Source organism: Gavia stellata, chromosome 16 (assembly GCF_030936135.1).
Source record: "Gavia stellata isolate bGavSte3 chromosome 16, bGavSte3.hap2, whole genome shotgun sequence".
NCBI lineage: Eukaryota > Metazoa > Chordata > Aves > Gaviiformes > Gaviidae > Gavia > Gavia stellata.
The window spans coordinates 7,276,548-7,291,689 of record NC_082609.1 but is presented as its reverse complement, the minus strand read 5'-3'; the positions used below and the strand labels follow the sequence as shown (position 1 = coordinate 7,291,689).

General features: G+C 47.1%; 1 protein-coding gene across 1 annotated transcript in view; it reads left to right on the top strand.

Moving 5' to 3' along the window:
• Window positions 1–384: 384 nt before the first annotated feature.
• The window catches only part of FAT2 (FAT atypical cadherin 2), a 46,261-nt gene continuing 31,503 nt past the window's right edge, over window positions 385–15,142 (top strand). Inside the window, exons 1-5 of the mRNA XM_059825385.1 lie at window positions 385–3,649; window positions 4,103–4,417; window positions 11,469–11,530; window positions 12,518–12,829; window positions 13,486–13,696. Of these exons, the coding sequence (XP_059681368.1) occupies window positions 385–3,649; window positions 4,103–4,417; window positions 11,469–11,530; window positions 12,518–12,829; window positions 13,486–13,696 (4,165 nt within the window). The remainder of the gene's footprint in view (window positions 3,650–4,102; window positions 4,418–11,468; window positions 11,531–12,517; window positions 12,830–13,485; window positions 13,697–15,142) is intronic.

Below are 15,142 nucleotides of genomic sequence, written 5' to 3'. Positions count from 1 at the left end.
GTTTGGATTGGGGGTGGGGACTTCAAATATGCTGTTTGACTAGGGAGAGGGCAGAATGAAGGGAGGGAGAGAGCGTTCGCAGAATAAGAAGTCAGCCTGATCAGAGCATTTTGGTTTTTCACATTTTGTGTTCTACAAGGGCAAAAACTGAAGGAGAGAACATGAACAGGCCTAAGCCAGTACAGGGATGTGGGAGGACAGGCCTCTCACTGGGACAGAAGGGAAGAAGAGCTGAGCTAACAATCACATCACCAAAGGTCAGGGTATCGAGAGCAGGGAGGTGAGGCTGAGCTCATGGGGACTTTTCCCCTAACATACTGGCCTTAATAAAAATTACCAATGTTCTTCCTTTAATCCCTGCAGGACCCAAGGAGACACCACACCATGGAAGTCACTATCAAGAGGCACTTCCTGAGTTTTGCTGTTTTCCTGATGCACTGTGTGGTCCGCAAGGCAAGCTGTGAGAAAGGCAACACTTCCCCTCTGCACTTCACCCACTTCTTCTACAATGCCACCATCTATGAGAATTCAGCCCCCAAGACCTACGTGGAGAGCTACGTCAAAATGGGTATTTACAAGACAGACCCTGAGTGGGACATCAGATACAGAATAGCCTCTGGAGACAACACCGGTCTCTTTAAAACAGAGGAGCACGTGATCGGGGATTTCTGCTTCTTGAGAATAAGAACCAGGAGCAGCAACACAGCACTTTTAAACCGGGAGGTCAAAGACAGCTATATGTTAATAATCAAGGCCACAGAGAGCACCTTTGCCTATGAAGCCTGGGCCAAAGTCTTGATCCACATTCTGGACAGAAATGACTTGAAACCTCTCTTTTCACCCCCCTCCTACAAAGTGTCCATCAGAGAAGACACTCCTCTGAAAACGGTGATCAGCACACTCAGTGCCACAGACGCTGACGCTGGGCAGAACGCCGAGTTCTACTATGCCCTCAACACCAAGTCCGACCTATTCACTGTCCACCCCACCACGGGAGCAGTTATGACCACAGGTAAACTAAACAGCACCCATCGAGGCAAACACCATCTGCAAGTTTTGGCTGTGGACAGAATGAGAAAGATCACAGAGGGGAATGGCTTTGGGAACCTGGCAAGTCTCATGATCCAAGTGGAGCCATCTGCCAGGAAACCCCCCTCTATCTCCTCGGTGAAGGTGACACCACCTGACTCAGCTGAAGACTTTCTCTATGCAACTCTGTCTGTAGAAAGTGGTGACTCAGAAGCAGGGATAGATTCGGTTGACTTTGTGGATGGAGATCCAGGAAGACATTTCAAAGCCATCAAATCCTACTTTGGGAGCACCGAGTTCATGATTGTGTCAACCAAAGAGGTCAACTGGCTACTTTACCCATTTGGTTTCAACCTCAGTCTGCAAGCCAAGGACAAGAGCAAGCCACCACTGTTCTCTCCTATTAAAGTTATCCATATACCTCCCTCCAGGTATGTCTCTGCCAGATTTGAGAAAGAAGTGTACCGGGTCCAGCTCAGTGAATTTTCCCCAGCTGGAAGCCAAGTTGTTATGGTGAAGATCACACCAGTCTTCCCAAATCTTAAATACATTTTGAGACCTACTCCTGACAGCACAAGCTTTAAAATCAATCCTCACACTGGACTGATAACTACAGTCAGAGCAATGGACTTCCAGGAGCAGTCCCATTTTGATCTTGAAGTTACAACTGTTAATAGTCACACATCCACAACTGTTGCCATTGACATCACTGACTGCAACAATCACGCTCCAAGTTTTAGTCAGTCTTCATACCGCGGGGCCTTTGATGAAAATGTTCCTCCTGGTACCAGTGTCTTAACAGTAAGGGCTACAGATGAAGATGAAGGAGACAATGGCTTTGTCACCTACACCATAGCCAACCAGAAATCGGTTCCCTTTGTCATTGACCCCTATTCTGGCATCATTTCCACCTCCAAGTCAATGGACTATGAGCTGATGCAGAGATGGTACCATCTGCGAGTGTGGGCATCAGATTGGGGCTCACCCTTCCGCCATGAAACAGAGGTGTACGTCTCCCTCATGCTGAGCAATGTCAATGACAATGCTCCTGTGTTTGAGAAGGCAAGCTGCAGTGGCTCCATCCCACGGGATTTTCCTGTTGGGAACCCTGTTGCCACGGTCTCTGCAATTGACAGTGATGAGCTGCAGCATATCAAATACGAAATCAAGTCTGGCAATGAGTTACGGCATTTTGAGCTGAATCCCATCTCTGGAGTAATATCCCTTAGAATATCTCTGCGAGATCTTCCTTCTGAACAGCCACTTTTCTACTCTTTGAAAATAACTGCAACAGATGGAGAGAACTATGCTTTGCCAACATCTGTAAATATCACTGTGGTCAGCCAAGGTCTCCCCGTCAAAATGCAGTGTGAGGAAACAGGAGTCTTGAAACAACTGACAGAAACTATCATACACTCCATTGAGTCTCAGTCTCAAGGCCATGGGCAGGATGATGAAACATCTCTGAACTTGCACCTTATAAACCATAATGCTCCAAAGTTTGATGACAGCTTTCCACGATCTATTGATATCATAGAGACTGTTCCCATCAACTCAACTATTGCTGACCTTTCAGCTATTGATCCAGATACTGGTTTTAATGGGAAATTGGTCTATGTGATCTCAGATGGAAATGATGACAGTTGCTTTACCATTGACCTGGAACTGGGTATCCTTCAAGTCCTTTCTCCTCTAGATCATGAACGAACCAGCTTCTATATTCTTAACATTACTGTGTACGACCTTGGCACACCACAAAAATCATCTTGGAAACTCTTGGCTGTGAATGTGTTGGATACCAATGATAACACTCCTAAATTCCCACAAGGTGCCTACTGGGTGGCAATACCAGAACATGTAGCAACAGGGACAACAATAGCTCAACTGAAAGCAGAAGATGCTGATACAGATGACAACGGGAGAATAAAATATTCTCTCCTAACCCCCACTGATAAGTTTGCCATTAACAGTGTCACTGGAGAAGTGACAGTTACAGGTGCCCTGGATAGAGAATTGTGGCCTTGCTATGTGCTGAAAATAGAAGCTAGGGACCAGCCCAAAACAGGCTACCAGCTGTTCTCCGTTATGGATCTCATTGTGACACTGGAGGATGTAAATGACAACACCCCACAATGCCTCCCAGCCCTCAACAGTGTGAAGGTCCCAGAGGACCTGCCTGTGGGAACCATTCTCCTGTTTCTGGAGGCTTTTGACCCAGACGCTGGCTCTGGGGGTGAGGTGAGGTACAGCCTCATTAATGACGAGGAGATGATGTTTCATGTGGATAAGCTGACCGGGGCACTCCGGTTGGAGAAGGAGCTGGACTATGAGAAGAAGGACTCTTACAATCTAACCGTGCAGGTCAGTGATGGTGGGAAGCCCTTCTCTCACTCTTCTCTCTGCCACCTGGAAGTGAACATCCTTGATGTCAACGAGAACTTGCACCCACCACGCTTTGCCTCCTTTGTCTTCAAAGGCTGGGTGCAGGAGAACAGCCCTGAGGGCACATCAGTGATGATGGTCACAGCAAAAGATATCGATAAGGGGAAAGATGGAGAGGTTCAGTATTTCCTCCGAGAAGGCACTGGCCTGTCCGTCTTCCGCATTGAAAAGGACACAGGTAATGACAGCTTAGTTTAATGGTGTACCTTAAAGGCTTAAACTACATGTTGTGTTTGGCCTGACTTTTTGACCTAATAGGACATTTCTATATTCTCTCTATTTACAAAGTTCCGTGCATTCACATCTTTCTTGCTTGTGCAGGGATGTACAACGTGCATCCCTGTATCTGGGGAGAAGCAAGCAGGGTTTGTCTCCTTAAAATATTGGAAAATAACATCTGTCCTCCCCCAAAATACCGAGGTCTTCCCTTTCACTTACGTACCAAATTACGCTCAGCACAAGCAAGCCCTCACCTTCCACACAATCTCACAGCCATACAAGGTTGGTGCCACAGTTTATAGCTGCAGCAAAGACCAGGAAGCAGACTAAAGACATAAACTGGTCTGGCATTAAGGACAAAGTGGTCTGAGTTCCTTAAATCCCTCACAAGCACTTTCTGTCATTCCTCTAGGCACCATCCGGACCATAGGACCACTCGACCGAGAAGGAACATCTCACTACTGGCTGACAGTGCTAGCTCTTGATCTGGGAACAACTCCTCTGTCTTCTGTGACTGAAATTTATATTGAAGTCACCGATACCAATGACAACCCACCTCAGATGTCCAGACCTGTCTTCTATGCCTCTGTGATGGAGAATTCCCCACCAAACACATCTGTCCTTCAGCTTGATGCCTTAGATCCAGACTCTAGCTCAGAGGGAAAACTGACTTTTCACATCCTAACTGGAAATCCTCAAGGACTCTTCACCATTAACCTCATTACAGGTAAGACTGACCCAACTCAGCATCTGTTTTTGAGGCTTCCAAATGCCCAGAGGATGTTATATATTCAATATAAACAGCCCACACAGCTGCCTTTGTCACACCTTCCTTCTGCAGCAAAAGTCCCAGTTTCCACATACACTGTGTGGGGAGGCTAAGGATTGAAACCCTCAACCTGAGGGCTGCTATTTGCATCCAGATGGCTCTTAGAATGACACAAATGTGGTACTTTCAAAGCCCTAAGCAGAACCAAGCAGTTGCTTTTAATCTTCCCCCTTATAAACAGCTGCCCTATTGCACAGCCTGAGCCAGGAAACACCCTTCTGGAGGTGACTATCTGTTCCTGAGACAGACCAAGGCAGGATTAAAAAAAAATGAATCCCACTGCATCTAAAGGCTCCACCCATTCTCCGGCGCTATTAATGTAGTAAGTGTAGTAAGCTGCTTCTGCCATCTTCCTAGACTGTATCTTTCATCTGAGGATTAATTACCAGATCTTTCAGAGCCATCAAAAACCCGCTGATGTTTTGTGTAAACAGCTTCCTCAAACTATCCCAGCAGAGCTGACATTGGGCCAGTCTGGCAAGGAAAGCTGTGCCGAGCCCTTCACTCCGTCAGCTCCTGGGAGAAGAGGGAAGGCAGGGCACAGAGCCTGAGTATGGGAGAGGATTAATTGCATGACTTTGATCTCCTGTGGATGATAAAAGCAGTTCATCTACTGCAGTGGGATAGAAGCCTGCTCTCAGATAAGAAAGGAGCTCAATGTATTGAAAAAGGCTAGTGCAGCTCTCAATTAGGTGTTAACCTGTGGTGTCACGGCTATCTGGCAGTCCTCTACAGCTGCCTACGGGGGGAGACGACACGACGTTTGGAAAGAAATTGTTACGCTGAAACACTGAAATCCTTCTGGTTGCAAGAGATTCATAGGGTGTCTCTACTTGGCACCATGTAGATACACTTGGAGATGTCAGCTGTGACCGCTGCTACCCCCAGTTGTAGCTACATCCACTCTCAGAAGCTTTTTAGCCAGGTCAGGGCATTGCTCTGCATCCAACTTTCCCACATAGTCCAAATGACTATGCACAACTCAGCCCCATGGGAAGCTTGCACAAATGCTGATCTCTGTGGAGCGGTGCCTTCAGAGGCTCTGTTTTAGAAGACCACTGCCTTTTTGATGGGATGTGGACCAGAAACAGCTATCAGGACATCAGATTAGCTCCCCTCATCCACTGAGCTCCAGCTTGCACCCATGCACCCTGCAGAAAATTCAGCCTTCTCTATGCTGCAGGCAAAACTTTCACCCCAGTGTGAGTGCAGCCCTACAAAGCCATGCTCCAAGGCTGCTCTGTTTTATGGTAAAACAAGCGACACTGGCAAAATCTGAACATTTGCTAATGAGACACCTCACCTCCAAGCCAACCTTTAATTCCCATCTTAAACAAAAAAAGTTCTCTCGGCTATGAGTCATCTCCTATCCATCTCTCTCTACAGTCACGTAATTTGCATGTGAAGAGTGATAAGTTTGTCAGTCCTGTAAGAAAGTCATGGGCTGATCTTATCTCTTGGACAGTTGCTGGAGGTCTCTTCTTTAAACCCTGAGCTGGGAGGTTGTTTAAGGACCTGCTTCCAAGCCTGATGAGGATTCAGTTATCTGTTGTTTTACTTGCATGTCACCCAAAAGAACAAATAATTGCCTGCAAACATTGGCATAAACTGAGCAGTTTATATCCTCATGCTTACAGCATCTAAAGAGAAGTCATCTGCTGCGACTGACAGAAGTAATATCACAGCTCCTCTAAATTTCAGGGCTGTAGGCACCTTATGTGTTATTTTCATTCTGCAGATGAGGGCATGATAGTTCCTCCATTAAGTAGAATAAGAATAAAAAGATAATCTTTGGTCTCAGCCTGGTAGTGCAGCATTGGAAGACGAACTGCTGGTCTTTCAGTTCCTGGTCATTCACATCAGTGCAGGGTTGTATTCAAAAAAAGCAATATCTCAGTGCAGTGTAAATCAAATTACCTACATTTGAACAGGAGAAAAGAGAAAGCACTGCAAGTATCTGAGCACTATGGTGCTACTAGACCACTGAGGCTTATTGTGGATTTTTAGTTAGGTTATGTCCTTTGTTTTTCAAATGCAATAAATGCATCTCTTCTTTCACTACCTAGAGGAAATGATCACAAAAAGACACAGAAATATTTCAGTTCTTGAAATGCCAGAGATCTATATGATCCAGATTGCCAATGCTCCTTCTGTGGTTAATCCCAAATCCTATGACAGTAAAAGTGTTTGAGTAGGCAGAGCTGCTCATCTGTGAAGCAGCTGAATCTCTGTCACATTATTCAATCATCATAAACATCGAAGTTTCAAGAGGAAACCACAGAGACTGCTGCTCTTAGTCACACAATTTGAGCAAAGGACAGGATAATCTGCATGTGTCAAGAGTTCCTCCAGCACTCAGATGAGAAGGGAGGCTCCTACATGTGGAGAAGACTGTGATTGAGACCTCTTCTCTTCTATCCCACACTGTCATCAAAGAATAAATAAGCCACATCAGCACTGAAATAAGCCAGAGCACGAGAGGGCCAGAGGTCAGTCCGGGTCTCTCCCAGGCAGGGCGCTCCTGGTAGGAGCCCCTTGGCAGAAGGAGAAGAAGAGGAAGCTTGTTCTCATCCTGTGCACTGATAGGAGTTAAGGTCGTGATTTACTGTTACAACAGACACGTCTACACCCAGAATGACCCTGCAGAATAGCCCTGGATAATTATTCAGGGCAAAGAGACACACTATTGCAAGTAACCTATTTCTGGTCCTGGAACCGGCTTGTTCTGTGTTTCATCCAGTATCTCGACACGGGGGTGGGTTGCCCAGTGGAGACGTACCCAGCAAGACCCCTTGATTCTTCCTCCTGAGGCCTTGCAAGGAGACAGGAACGACCGTGATAACTGTCCCTCAGCAGGGCTTGGCTCCTCCAGCATCCCTGAACTACCAGAGAAGGGCTCTAAGCTCTTCCAGCTCTCAGTTCCCTGAAGAGGGTGGAGAAAAAAAGAGGGAAAACAAATGAAAGGCTAATGAGAAGAGGGAATAAAACTGCGCAGTGAGATGAAAGCTTTCTGCCATCGGCGATGGAATCTCTCCAGCCCAGCCTGGCAGCTGGTGCAGAGCAGTGTTTGTGGGAGACAGAGAGGTAGATAGATACATGGAGAGATGAACAGACAGTAGGGTTTGGGGTATTCTTTTGCTGGAAAAGTTTTCAGCTGTTTGCGCACCCCCTGGTGTGAAGGGGGTTCCAGTCCAGACAGGACTGGGAGGAATTGGGAGGCCACGGCAGGAAGACTCAGGACAAAGCCATTCATCCCGCTGAAAGGCTGTTTGGAGAATCCTTTCACCTTGGACTATTCATCTCCAGCTCTTATCTAGTGCTTGTTCTTGTGATTCTTCTCCTGCTATGTCAGTGTCCACAGGCTTCCCCAGGAAGCCTGTCATTCCCAGCATTTCTCTGCATGGAAGGACATCCAGACACAGCCTGCTCTTCAAATCTGAGGGGTGGTTGCACTGTTAGTCCCTGAGCCAACATACCACAGGCTCCAGCTGAGCATGGAGTAGTGCAAAGCAGGGTCAGAACAAGAGAGGAGGTGGCAGGAGGAGAAGAGAGAAGAAAAGGTGAAATGGAAGCAACAGTAAGACAACAGAAAGAGGATTTCAGGAGAACAACCTCTTCCCTTCTCAGGCTCTTGTGAAAGCCCCGATGCCTGCAAACCTGATTTTGGCTATTTTAACTATCTTATATTTTCTCCCCTGCAGTGAGGGCAGGGGGCCAGCAACCTCCACCCCAGCCCTGCTCTTGCCAGCAGAAGTTATTATTATTTTTTGTTCCCTGACAACAATGCACTGTTAATTCTGCTGCTCCTGTTCCAACATGACCAGCTTTCCTCTCTCCCCTTTCCAGGCAGCAAGCAGGAGAATTACAGACAATCCTTTCCCATTGCTGTGTGTAGATAGGCTGCAAGAGCAGAGCTTGTGCCTGTCTGCTTGCAAGCAACAGAAAGGATCATTTCTGGACCTCCATGTGAAAGCAAAGCTTGCCTAACTGGCCAAGTGCAATTAGGACCTTTGACAGTTTTGTTCCATCTCTGTAGGACTCAGCAGAAACCTTCAGGGCATCATACAAGAACACAAATAAAGGACACCCACTCGATTGCAAGTGCGTGGGACGGGCTAGCTGGTGTTTTCCAGAGGGGCAGGGACTGCACTGATAACTCACGTATGTGCACATGCACACAGAAAACACTCTCATTAAAAACTAAACATGTACTTCCCAGGTCTTTGTAGGAGGCAGCAGAAAGAATTGAGGAACTGTTTCCCCAGGCCACGAAAGCTGACGACAGTTCCCCTTTAATAACAGTTTCCACTTCCATTTTAGCCCTCTGGCTTCACAGGGTGTATAACCAAGTAGCAACAAATAAAAATATGCATTAATGCCAGTTGGCTTCTCTCGAGCACCATGTCCTATCCCTGTCTCCCTGTCTCTGGGTGCTCAGCTGCCGTGTGAACACTGCTGGCAGTTTGTGCATCTTGGCAGTTGCACAGCACCACGGCTCCGTACGGGAATTAGAGTGATTAACCGTTAACCACAAGAGCTTTCTGATCTCAAGGCAGAGTGGTAACTGGCTCTGGAGAGGGGAACTGGGAGCCACGATTAGGCACAGGGTAAGGGACAGAGGGAGTTTTCCTGGGGTCAGGAGAAGAAGTCAACCCTTTGACTTGTAGCTCAACAGATATGAAGCTAAACCCAAAAATGCCATCTGGTAAGACTCCCAGCTGGGATACGGTACAGGTCTGCGATAGAGAGTAGAGTCAGCTTTTACCCCCCCAGGAGATTTGAGCATCTTCAGTGACACAGACATTCAAGACAGTCATTAAGTTCCGGTTCATCTGCCTTCACTACAGTCCTTCTTCTCCAGCTCTAGAAAGCTCAGCTACGATCCTGTTTTCTTTCATTTTTATCATTAGCTCATGAAAGAGTTTCAGGGTGTGGCCAGGCAAATCCAAATAATCACTTCAGAGTGGTTTAAGTTACCTTCCATCAGCTGGCATGTAGTAACCAAGTGCAAACAAGGTATTAGTCTGTTGCAATTGAATTTTGCAATCCGACAGACTAGAAATATCCCCAGTGTGCACACAGGTATTGGGTGGCTCTGTTGTCAATATCTAGCTGTCTGTCCTATGGGCTTATTAGTCCAAAATTACGAACCATCCCCTGAGGTGGCTTTAGGCTTTGCTCCCCTGTCCTACCCAACCTATCGGCAATGTGGACAGGAGCATCAGTGAACCGCTGCTGCAATTCCTTCTTTAGGCTCCCATTAAGAGAGCATTTCCATACATATCAGGAGTTTTGCTGCTATTGGAGCCCTACAGCCTCCCACAAGCCCTGGAGACGTTCAAAAGCTGCTCAGCCAGTGTGCTTTAGGCCACTGCTGAGTCCTCTTCACCTGCCGAGATGTCAAGAGGAAGGTTAGGGAGAAGAAAAAAAATCCATGATATAGATGTAAACGGAGTCTTTCAAATCATCTTGTCATAACACATTAAGGAGTGTTGATTTATCATTGCAAAGGCATGAAACAAATGTTTAGTGCAGCGGTTGGTGCCAAATAGGAATAATCCCAGAGAACAAGTGGAAACAGTTAACAATAGTTTTGTTCCAAGCAGCTGCTCCTTGCTCCCTCCTTCAGCTGCCCGGTGTTTCCTGCAGCCATTTGAAATTTTCTCCTGCTTATCATGCTCAGACAGCAATACACCAAAGTATGATACAACTGAAAACAATACTATTAATTAAAACTTTTTGGCTTTGGACCAGAAATGAGAGTTGAGGTGGGTTCATGCAACTCTGATCTACAAGTCTTTCAGGATGCACAAGTGCACGTGCTCACACCACTGCAAATGCACACTGCCTCTCATGCAAAGCATTTCCCAGAGTAGCATGAACCTGTATTGCTGCTGGCAGTGGTCAGGAAAATCACCCTGCTTTTCGTTTGTGCGAGGAAGCAGGACTTCTCTTTGCGAGGAATAAACACCATGATAACAGCGACCACTGGGAGCAGGAGATGTGGGGAACGGACAGAAACACTCACAGGTGTCAGACTTGACAACTGTCAGAAAATCACACATTATCTATACAAATTCCATCATCTGTAAAGCAGTTGTGAAAACGATCTAGAGCTGCTTTTCCCTAAAGATGAAGAGTCAAGGCACTTAAAGGACTATTATCAAACCAGACGTGGAAACACAAGCCTCAACTCCATCCTTTCCACACCTGCATCTACTCAGCTTAGTCATTGATGATGATTTTGTTTAAACTTTAGTTTATTACAGCCACAATTCCTCCCTCCTGCATCCAACCTATTCCCTGCGGTTAAACTAGTGTGTATTTTTTAGAAATCCCTCAAACCTTGCAATTGTTAGAGGATTCATCCTGTTTCTCAGCAAGGCTTAAATAATATACCAACATTATTATTGACCGTGTACCTCACTTTTACGCTGAATGCATTTGTTCTAGCAGGAGAATAGAGGGTATTTCCCAAGACAGAAGACAAACTTTTGTCAAAACACCATAAATTACGGAGAGCAAGGTTCAGCACAGGGAAAATAGGAGTCAAGACTTCTTAAGAGGCCAAACCTGTGCCAGCGCATTCAGAATGTTTGTAACTCAGAGGCATAAGAAAGGTTTTGTTTTCACATTCCTGCAGCCATTCTCACCAAATGCCTTGACAACCCTCAACTGATGTAGGCATCTGGTAGGTGTCCCCCCCTCCACGGTCTCTGTCATCAGAGGAGCGAGAGCAGCACGTCTGTACAGAGATTCACACTGGAAGTGGATAGCTTGCCCCTGGGGGTATCTGTTGTTCTGTTGTATCTGTTGTTCTCCTCTGATCACAAAGGGAACCTGAAACAGAACAGGCTGGCAGGCTGATGTGGGGCACACGGGGATTTGATCAGCCCTGGCTTTCCTCGGACGCTGAGTCTGGGAGCTCAAAGGGTTTCTTTCTTGGCAGGTCTGATTTCTACGACTTCACGGCAGCTGGATCGAGAATACAAGGCTGAACATATCCTAGAGGTGGGTAATGATGATTGTAATTAGCTTTATTTACCTACAAGTGTATTAAGTCCTCAAAGAGCTTTCCTTGCAAGTTGGAGCACAGAGAAAGAATCTCATCCCATCAGCTCCTAACTGCTGGGAAACTTAATTAAATGGTGTGTGTTGCCCTAAGAGACAGCTGCAGCAGTACTGCAGGGTTTATTATTTCCTTACTGAAGACTGGAGCAAAAGGCCTGTTCTGGAAACTGTGGAAATGCAGGAAGAGGACTGAAATTGTCCTCTAGCAGGATGGATAATAAGTTATGGGGGAAAGAGCAAGCCAGAGAAATCCACCCTCATTTATCTCATTGTATCAAACATTGCTGTGTAGCTTTGTGTTACCAGCCTCCATCCTCAGCTGCTCCGAGCTATGCGTATTTACATTAGAGGGATCTTGAAGTGTTTCAGTCTATCAGGGTGACTGATTGACGAGAATACTTTTCTTTCTCTTTGCAATGCAACATGCTGGGAGCATGCCCAGGCACAACAAAGTGAGGATGGGTGATAACTTCCCAAGCCATTGCAATATGAACGTTTTCAGCTGCGTGACCCATAATGACCAATGTGACCCCCTGCCCACAGCAACTGCAAGCAGGAGCCCTGCAGACGCATCTCCCCGTGCATGCACAAGCCTTGCACAGTGCCAGCTACAGCCACCAGATTTTACACTGCAGAGAGGAGCAATGCCTCTCAAAATATTGAGATACAAATGCAGATCCACATAAAACCCCTAGTTTAGTCATTGCTCATCAGGATGAAGGCTGGCTGCTCATGTCCTAGGTCACAGAATCACAGAATCACAGAATCATTTAGGTTGGAAAAGACCCTTAAGATCATCGAGTCCAACCGTAAACCCAACACTGCCAAGTCCACCACTAAACCATGTCCCCAAGCACCACGTCTACACGTGTTTTAAATACCTCATGACAAAGAGCTCTGTCACCTACTCCCTTTGCTCGCTGGCAGGTGGCTGTTTCTGACAACGGAGAGCCAGCCCTGAAGTCCACCAGCAGAGTCGTGATACAAGTCTTGGATGCCAACGACAGTCCTCCCAGTTTCCCCCACAAGCTCTTCATGGTACAGCTCCCTGAGAGAGACGCCTCAGAGACGCCGCTGCCGGTCTACAGGCTGATCGCTTCAGACCGTGACCAGGGCCAGAACAGCCAGATCACTTACACCATCGAGGAGGAGGAGGAAGGGATATTCACCATCAACCCCACAACCGGCATGGTGTTCTCCAGGAAAGCTTTTCCTGCCTCCGAATACAACATACTCACGGTGAGAGGAGAGGAAAACGGAGAGAGCCAATGGGGAGAGATGGGTGGAGATGGAAAGAGAGGAAAGGCTGCAGAAACGGAAAAGATAAAAGAAGGGAAGAGATGGATATAATGCAGCAATGGGAGGAGAGCTTGAATGAGCCAGACTTGGGTTACAGGGAGAGAAAGTGGGAAGGAATGATGGGAAATGCAGAAGGTAAGAAGCTATTAAAAATGGAGGATAAATTTAAAATTAACTGTCCAACCCACTCTCAGAGGTGAACAGAGTGATCCACAATCCTATATGGATGTGGACCAAAACCTGAACAGTCTTCGGGTTTCAGCGGTGCATCCATTTGGCAGTCTGATCAGGCCATGGGGCTTGGATATAGGTTTAAAGCTTTCCCACGCTCTGTGGGTCCTTGCAACAAGGTTTGTGATCCAGGTCTCTGCTGTGGATTGAGCTTGACAGATTTGCTTGATGGTCAAGAGGAATTTGGGTTGCAGAGCTCTACCTTGGAAACAGCCAGGGCGCGGGCCACTGGGTCAAGATTTGTTTTGTGGGATTTTGGGTGCACTCAGACCTGAAATGCCTGGTGGGGGGGAGAATCAGCTTCTCATGGGGCTCCCATGGGCTAAACCAGCCTTCTCCCTGACTGCATGTGCATTTCCTGGCAGGTCAAGGCGACAGACGGCGGCAGCCCACCACTTTCCTCCCACGTGCGGCTTCACATCAGCTGGGTCGCCCGGCCCGGCCCTTCCTCGGAGCCCCTAGCTTTCGATGAACCCCATTTTAACTTTGCCGTGATGGAAACAGATCCTGTAAACCATATGGTGGGAGTGATCAGCATTGAAATGGGCCCCAGCCAAGTGTGGTTTAATATCACAGGTGAGACACAGAAATTAAACCAGGCCAGCGGTGTCTGGGAGCGTTTGCCTTAGCTCCTTGGATTTCAACACTCGCACGCCTGAGCTAATGAATTTGTTTGCTTTAGGTGTAGGTGAGCTTCAGGGAAAGCTTTCTCACAGACACCAAAAGGCTTAAACAGCCATAGACAAAGCTGCCCGTCCAAGGGCTCCGGTGCCAAGTGCAATTATCTAACATTTTTTTAATGACATTCTGGGACTTGCCAGTGTTTGAGGTGTTCTCCAATGTCGCATGAAAGGCAGGGCATGCCAGTCCCAGCTCCTCTTGGGAATCAAGTGACACAGGCGGTTGTGGTAAAACAACTGCACAGATCCAGGTGTTTGGCTGGGTCTTGCAGACACCCCCAGTCTCTCCCTCCCTGCTGAGCCCATAGTCTCAACAGGGAGCCGAGAGAGAGGGATTCCTCAAAGAGCTGGTCTGACCTAACTCGTGGGGTTCTCCCTTCCACCTCATGGCATCCCAGGGATGACTTAGACATGAAACATGAAGAAGCTCTAGGGCCTCCTCTAAGACACATGATGCTAGGGCAGAGGGGATGTGGGCTGTCACCCCAGGGGACCCTCAGGCAGTGTGTGTGCAGAACTGGTCCTATGAATGAGGGCCAATTGTGTTCATCTAATTTGGTGTTTTGAAGTGGTGCCCCAATCTGCCTTGCGCAGCCTTTCTTTGACACTGCCTGCAGGGCTTGCCCTTGTCAGACAAAGCCTTAATTGGGCGAGTGAATAGTTTTTCCCATTACTATGTTAAGACAGGGATAATGGTGTATAAATACAATTAAGCAGCAAGAGATACAACGCTACAAGGAGCAGACAATATCAGCGCAAGACTTACCTGGCATTAGTAGTGTCTGCTTGGGTTTGCAGAATTAATGGTATATTCCTCTAAATGTTATCGTATCATTTGTTTCCCTGCTGAGTGTTTGCCTGTATGCTCGATCTCATCTTTGCCAGTTCCTAGTGCACCAAGTGCTACTCAGGGCTCTCTTGGTTTCTATACCAGTGGAAGAAGACAGTATTTCATTTTCCCTGCTAGGGAAGCAAAGCATCACGGTAGCTGGCAACCAAGCGGGTGATGCAGAGATCCAGGAGCCTTCAGCACCTCATTCAAAAACTCGTCTTTCCCAGTCCACAAAGGCTCTGTCACTGGGGTTGATGGTGTCTGCAAAAACTCTAACAAAGCAGCATATTTCTTCATCTCTTTCCTTTCCTGGGCCTTCTCTTTCCCTTTGGCACCATTTCTCAGGAAAGGCAGCCATGGGTCTCTCTTTTCCTCTGTCTCTGCTTCTTTCTGTCTCCCTCCCAGCAGGAAAATGGTGGTCCAGATGGCTGGCAACCACTGCATTTCTCCCGCAAGGGAAGATACGTAATTTGCCAGCCAAGATTTTCCCAGCTGGTAAGAGAATAAAGC